Source organism: Durio zibethinus, unplaced genomic scaffold (assembly GCF_047325235.1).
Source record: "Durio zibethinus cultivar Kanyao isolate XHJ-2024 unplaced genomic scaffold, ASM4732523v1 HiC_scaffold_141, whole genome shotgun sequence".
NCBI lineage: Eukaryota > Viridiplantae > Streptophyta > Magnoliopsida > Malvales > Malvaceae > Durio > Durio zibethinus.
The window spans coordinates 30001-37500 of NW_028322764.1; the positions used below are offsets into that span (position 1 = coordinate 30001).

Consider the following 7500-nt stretch of genomic DNA (forward strand, 5'->3'; position numbering starts at 1 on the left):
TCGGACGAGCAATCGAAAAGATTCTGGAGCATTTTCAGGTTTAGGTATTGTTCCTCCAATGATCATAGTACCAAGTACTTCTTGGCGAGCTCTAATATGATCAGATTTATAAGTAAGCATTTCTTGTAAAATATGAGCAACACCAAATCCCTCTAGAGCCCAAACCTCCATTTCTCCTACCCGTTGTCCTCCTTGCTTGGACCTTCCTCTAAGTGGTTGTTGTGTAACAAGTGTATAATGTCCACTGGAACGCCCATGTATTTTATCATCAACTTGATGAATTAATTTCAAGATATAAGGTTTTCCTATTATAACAGGTTGTTCAAAAGGGTCCCCCGTTCTTCCATCAAATAGTCTGCTTTTTCCTGGATACTCGGGTTCAAATACCCATGGATTCGCTGTTTGCTTACCGGCTTCATATAATTCGGAAAACACTAGTTTTCTCGAAGCCTCTTGTTCATATCTCTCATCAAACGGTGCTATTCGATAATGTCTATCTAGTAGACTCCCTGCTAACCCAAGCGAGCATTCAAATATCTGTCCCACATTCATTCGTGAAGGGACTCCTAATGGGTTGAAGACCATATCAACAGGTCTTCCGTCTTGCAAATAAGGCATATCCTGTCTAGGTAAAATTTTGGAAATGATACCCTTATTTCCATGTCTTCCGGCTACTTTATCGCCTACTTTCATTTCGCGTTTCTGTGAAATATATACACGAATCGTTTCCGGATTATAACTAGAACCCCCTTTTTTCTGGATCCATCTCACATCGATGACTCGACCCCTCCCACCTATAGGTAATTTTAGACAAGTTTCCTTTGAAGTGGATACCTGAATCCCAAGTATGGCCCGTAATAATCTATCTTCTGGAGCATATGATGATTCTTTCGCCACCTGAGGCGTTAATTTACCTACTAAAATATCGCCCGTCTCCACCCAAGATCCCAGCATCACAATTCCATTTTTGTCTAAATTGCGGAGTAAATGGGCTTCTAGGTGCGATATTTCGTTAGTGATTCTTTCAGGACCTTGGCTTGTCACATGAGTCTGAATTTCATATTTTCGTATGTGAAAAGAAGTATAAATATCTTCATATACTAGACGCTCGCTAATGAGTACCGCATCCTCAAAATTGTAACCTTCCCATGGCATATAAGCTACTAATACGTTTTTGCCCAAAGCGAGTTCGCCACCAACCGTAGCGGCACCATCCGCTAAAATCTGTCCCTTTTTAATGCATTTACCCCGCTGAACCCGGGGAGTTTGATGCATACAAGTATTTTTGTTGGAACGTTGATACATAACTAATGGAATGCTTAGAGTATCCCCATTACCCGATAAAATAATCTTGTCAGTATCGGTAGAAATGATCTTTCCCTCTTGATCGGCTATAGCGGGAACCCCTGAATCTAGAGCCAATTGGCGTTCCAACCCAGTTCCAACAATGCACTTCTCGGAACGCGAAAGCGGAACTGCTTGGCGTTGCATATTAGAACTCATTAAAGCCCGATTCGCGTCATTATGCTCGATAAAAGGAATGAGGGAAGCTCCCATAGAAAAATATTGAAAAGGAAAAATACTTCGAAGATGAACTTGTTCCCATGCAATAGTCAGGAATTCTTGGCGGTATCGAGCCGGAACAACCTGTTCTTCCTGAATACCCTGATTCAAGGCCAAAGAATTTCCTGCCGCTACCATATAATATTCATCTCGACTTGGGGATAAATAAAGCATCTGTGCTTTTTTTGATCTCTCAAATATTTTATAAAATGGACTTTCTAGAGACCCCCAACGACCAATCCTGGCATGAATTGCTAAGGATCCAATAAGTCCAACATTGATTCCTTCAGACGTGTCAATTGGGCAAATGCGTCCATAGTAACTAGGATGGATATCTCGTATCCGAAAATTAGCAGTTCGCCCGGTCAATCCTCCGGGGCCCAAATAACTCAATTTTCTCCCATGAACTATTTGTGTCAATGGATTTGTTCGATCCAAAACTTGAGACAATGGGTGTAATCCGAAAAAGGATTCATAAGTGGTTGTTAATGGAGTCGAAGTTACCAAATTCTGAGGAGTCGGTATCAATTTATGCCTAATTGCTCCGCATATAGTTCCTCTAACTACATTTTCTAAACGAACCAGAGCCAATCCGAATTGATCTTGTAAGAGATCCGCTACAGAACGAATACGCTTATTTTTCAAATGATTCATATCGTCAAGTGTACCCATTCCAAATTTCATTCCAATCAAATGATCCGCAGCTGCCAATATATCTCGCGGTAACAAAAATGTATTGTTCTGAGGTATATTAAGATTCAGTCTCTGGTTCATATTTCGTCGACCAATCCTTCCTAATTCACATCTTTGCTGAAAGAATTTCTTTTGTAATTCCTTACACAAGGATTCAGAAAATACCGGATCCCCGCCTACACAAGAAAATTGTTGATAAAACTCCAAAATGGCATTTTCTTTTGACCCAATTTTTTTTTTTTCCTTATCGGTCAGGAAAGACAAGAAAATTTCAGGGTAGCAAACATTCTCTAGAATTTCTCTTAGATTCGAACCCATAGCTGATGATAGAACTAGAATAGATATTTTCTGTTTCCTACTTACACGAGCCCATATCCTTGCTTTTCTATCAATCTCTAATTCGAACCTCCCCCCCCAATCTGATATTATGGTACCAGTATAGACCGAAATTCCGTTAGGATCCAATTCTGATCGATAATAGATACCGGGGCTTTGCAATATTTGATTGATCACAATTCTGTATATTCCATTTACTATAGAAGTTCCGAGGGAGTTCATTAAAGGAATGTTTCCAATAAAAATTGTTTGTTCTTGCATATCCTTACTGGTTTTCAAAATTAATCCTGCGGATACATATAATTTAGAAGAATATGTGAGTGATTCATATACAGCATCCCTTTCTTTTATCAACGGTTCCACCAATTGATATGTTTCCACAAATAATTGAAATTCAATTTCTTGATCTGTATCTTCAATTTTTGGAAACTTATCAAGTTCTTCTGTTAAGCCCCGATCCATGAACCCACAAAATCCTTCAAATTGTATCTGATTCAACCCAGGTATTGTATACATTTCCCCATTTTCATTCCCGAGCATTTTGAATTTCCCATTTATCAAAAAAATCCCATTCTTTTCTCATTCTTCATCGAATCATATGAATCGATCTAATAATGATGGAATTGAATTTCTATTCTGTTTACTGAATCACATGAAATTTTATCTAACTCCATATACCATATAATATATATGGAATGTATGAAATGCGTATGAACGGAAGAAGAAAAATTATACTCAAATTTTAATTTATATTTATAACAAACAGCTACATAAAAGAATTGATAAATGCCATTTAGCCTTATGGAGTTTTGTATAGAATATCAAAAAAAAAAATAATAATTCAATTTCTACCATTATTATGATATTCCATATTCCAATCCGATTGAATACCAGAAAAATGAAATGAATTCCTGATTTGATCTGTTCGTTGAGATAAAGACAAAATAATCATAAAATATATATCGGGAGAGAGTTGATTTTTCTAGCACTTAATTTTTTCATAGATTCCATTGTTCTGTTCAAAAAATGATTCGCAGAGAAGAGAGATGTTTTTACCCATTTTTTAGTTTTTTATTTTTTAGTAGAATATTTAGAATATGATTGAAGTGCGTACGAAAAGAGGGCTTGTATTTATTAAACATATGCAGATATAGCATTTCTATTTATATATGTCTTTCCTCTTTTCTTTTTATTCCATTATAGCTCTCTAGTGGAGACAACACATGGCGTGCTCTATCAAAAATTCTATTTTTTCTTTAATTTTAATCTATTCAATGAAAAATTGAAACACGATAATTTCTTGCTGATTCCCTATGGACATCATATCTAGATAGATAAAATACCTCATTAGATAACTAGAGCTGTGTAACAACTTATGTTCGGGGGTTTACATAGACTCATAATTGCTGTTATATTATTATAATATAATTTATAATTATATAATTTATAATTGAAATTAAGAAAGTTTTTTTATTGAATTGAAAAATTGAAAAAAAAAATCAATACTAATTAGTTATGTATCCATTTTTATTTTCTTATACCATTAGAGAAAGACAAGTGAAGAAGAATCGTCCATAAATTTGCCGTCAATAGTTAATAGTTAATGGTTCCAATTTTTTTGTCCTGCATTTTTACTTTTGTAACTGAGAATCCACATTTTCTTTTTCAATAGAAAAGAAAAAAGAAAGGGAAAGTTTTTGTTTTTAGATATTGTGTGTCTTGAGATACTATAACCAATTGAAGGTATGGATCCAATCTAAAAATAAAAAGGGGATACTCTCATTTTTTTGTTTGTAGCCTTTTGGCGACATGGCCGAGCGGTAAGGCGGGGGACTGCAAATCCCTTATTCCCCAGTTCAAATCCGGGTGTCGCCTGATCAACAAAAAACGCGAAATCCTATATTCTGTTTTGCTGATATAACTCGACCAATTTTCTCCGGCAAAAACAAGTGTAAGAAAAGGACTCTTGATACTTTCTTGATTATAAACTTGATTATAAACTTCCGGAGGTTTTGTTTTCTAAAGTGTTGTAAATCCTTACGTCTAGGATTCAAGGAAAAACTAGAGTAGTGGAAGGGAATGAGTAAATCTTGATATGGTAGCCCCTCCCCTACTAATAGAGGGGCTACTATCGGAGTCTTGAATTAGATTGGATAACGGGAGTGTTTAATTAACTAATGAATGGTTGTAGAAGGGTTGGAAGATACTTTGTATACAGACTGATGAAAGTCTCTGAGTGTTCAGGCATCCAATCAATATTAGATTGGATGGATAATTGGCTTTTACTTAATAAGGGACACCAAAAGAAAGAAGAAGTCTTATTATTGCTACATGTGAGTAACATTCTTTTGATACTTCCAAAAGTGTTACTGCGTATTTTGCTTGTGCTTAATGGTTCTCGATTTTACTAGAAATCATATAAGAACTTGTTATAAGCGGATTTATTGAAGTGTTTCATCAACGGTGGTGTGTCAGAATTCCCTTTTCCTTTTGACTCTGCACCGGTAATTCCACTATTATTAGTGAACAATAATGGAAAAATTCCTTCCTATTTGTTTCATATTCATAGAAATTAGGGGACATAATACACATGGATATAGTAAGTCTTGCTTGGGCTGCTTTAATGGTAGTCTTTACATTTTCCCTTTCACTCGTAGTATGGGGAAGAAGTGGACTCTAGGGGTACTTCTAATTGGGTTGAGGAATCAAACCGTATCAATTGTTTTCTAGATCGTTTTGCAAAGCCTTTTTAACTATTTTATTAGTCTTCATTTCGAAATTCTTGGATTCTAGTGGAGTAATGTATTCTATGAATAATACCCTTTCAATCAAAATCAAACAAACATTTCAATAATTCCCATGTTCGTATTTCGAAAGTAAAAGGGATACGGATGATAGGCAATTTATTAAAAAAAAAAAAGAATTCTTCCTAAATTTTCTATTTTGATGAACCAGCTCTTACCAGAGTTATATATGGACAATGAGGGACAAGGAACCCCCCCCCCTTTTTTTTTTCTGTATTTGTTTGTTTTTATTTCCTTCCCTCTTTACTGTTACTGTTCAAAGAGAAAAAAAGTAGTTCTTTTATTTAATAAGATCTTGCCTTAGTGTAGTCACATATTGCACACTTACCCCCTGTTTTATTTATTATTTTAGGAATTTTATTTATGCCATGCTTTATTGACTCATTTCATATCATGGATCAAAGAAAAGAAGTTAAATTAAAAATCGGTTCCATGAAATGAAAGAATTAGAAAATCGTAAGACTTGCCTTTCAATTATTTCAGATTGATTGAAATCAACACAAATAAAATAGATCAAGCGAAGAAATAAAATTGAGATACTATGTACATTACATATATTTCATTACATATATTTAATTGATATCGACATGTATGAAGATACATATTGTAGATTCATCTATATTAAGCTTGTATCTTTATACATTACAATAATAGATATGGATAGTATGGTAGAAAGATTCATATTTTTTTTCTACCATACTATCGAGTTTGATAGGATACTGCTGATTCTAGTCCATTCATTTTATTTAATTTATTTAAGACGTGAAATTGGAATCCTTTTTTTCTTAAATCCTTGATAAAAAGTCAAGTTTCATTCAAATTAATCACTTTGACTGACAGTTTTTACGTATATTATAAGTAAAAAGGCGGTAGGAACTAGAATGAACAGCGCTGTAGCAATAAATGCGAGAATATTTACTTCCATAATTTCATTGTTTTTTTTACTTCGCAATAACTCGGGATTTAATCCCATAGAGATGATAAATTTGTCGCTTGTAAATTCAATGCGATGACTTACATTTCAATGACATCGAATCGGATCAATATCATGAATAACAATATCTAAGCTATCAAATCGATTCACCGTCGAGAATTGAATAGTATAACATAGGAAGCTCTTTTATCCACACCGAATACAAAATTGGATTCCTGGCCCAATCAAAAGAATTCCTTTCCTTTATTTCTATATATTCTTTTCCACTCTTTCTTTTCGATAATCTACCGCCTTCCTTGTACAATCATCTGATGATGTATCATCTGACTGCTTTTCCACTTTCACCGTTTACAAATAGTTTACAAATAAACCCCAACAAAAAATGGAAAGGAAAAAATAAATAAAAAAGGCTATCCTTGGGAATGAAATTCTTTCATTTGTATTCCCTTTCACAGAAAATGGAGGGATCAATTGATGTATTTTTTTTTTATTGTATCCGTCGGGACTGACGGGGCTCGAACCCGCAGCTTCCGCCTTGACAGGGCGGTGCTCTGACCAATTGAACTACAATCCCAGGGCAATAAAGAAAAGTGTACAGCATAGATATTCTTATGATTTCATTCAAGCCATTTTCTATTTAAATTTTAGATTCGAATCGCCGTGTTGTAACAAACAAAGGCGCGAGTGATATATTGATATCCATACGGGTATGCGCTTTAGTGAGAGCAACGCGGATTACTAGTTACTAGTAATCCTTTCGTTATTGCCAAATCGATCGATAATCAATTTTAAAATGAAAAAAAAAAAAGAGTCTTTTTTCTTTACTTTACTCTTTCTTTTCATTAAACTTTATACTTAATGATCCTGATATGAATCTAGATCATTATCAAGGTCAGAATTTATGGGAACAAATAAATAGAACAAATAAAAAACAAATAGCGGTAGGGATGGATATATCAGAAAATTGGACTTTTTTTATTCTTCCCTAATTTTTTTGTTTGGCTTTTCTGGAAAACAAAATACAAAAAAATGGGCATTTTATGTTATGGCGGATCAGCGAATTATTGGGCCGAGCTGGATTTGAACCAGCGTAGACATATTGCCAACGAATTTACAGTCCGTCCCCATTAACCGCTCGGGCATCGACCCAGGAAGAATCAATTATAGGTT

General features: G+C 34.7%; 1 protein-coding gene and 3 non-coding genes across 4 annotated transcripts in view; 1 reads left to right on the plus strand and 3 right to left on the minus strand.

The window, feature by feature from the left end:
• The window catches only part of LOC149509596 (DNA-directed RNA polymerase subunit beta), a 5956-nt gene extending 2824 nt beyond the window's left edge, over nucleotides 1–3132 (minus strand). Inside the window, exon 1 of the mRNA XM_089757692.1 lies at nucleotides 1–3132. This exon is cut by the window's left edge and continues 539 nt beyond it. Coding sequence (XP_089613818.1) covers nucleotides 1–3132 — 3132 coding nt within the window.
• A 1263-nt stretch (nucleotides 3133–4395) lies between these two features.
• TRNAC-GCA (transfer RNA cysteine (anticodon GCA)) lies at nucleotides 4396–4467 on the plus strand. The gene has a single exon. It is a non-coding gene; the product is annotated as a tRNA-Cys (tRNA).
• A 2363-nt stretch (nucleotides 4468–6830) lies between these two features.
• Nucleotides 6831–6904, minus strand: TRNAD-GUC (transfer RNA aspartic acid (anticodon GUC)). The gene has a single exon. It is a non-coding gene; the product is annotated as a tRNA-Asp (tRNA).
• Nucleotides 6905–7395: 491 nt separating this feature from the next.
• On the minus strand, nucleotides 7396–7479 carry TRNAY-GUA (transfer RNA tyrosine (anticodon GUA)). The gene has a single exon. It is a non-coding gene; the product is annotated as a tRNA-Tyr (tRNA).
• Between the last annotated feature and the right edge of the window lie 21 nt (nucleotides 7480–7500).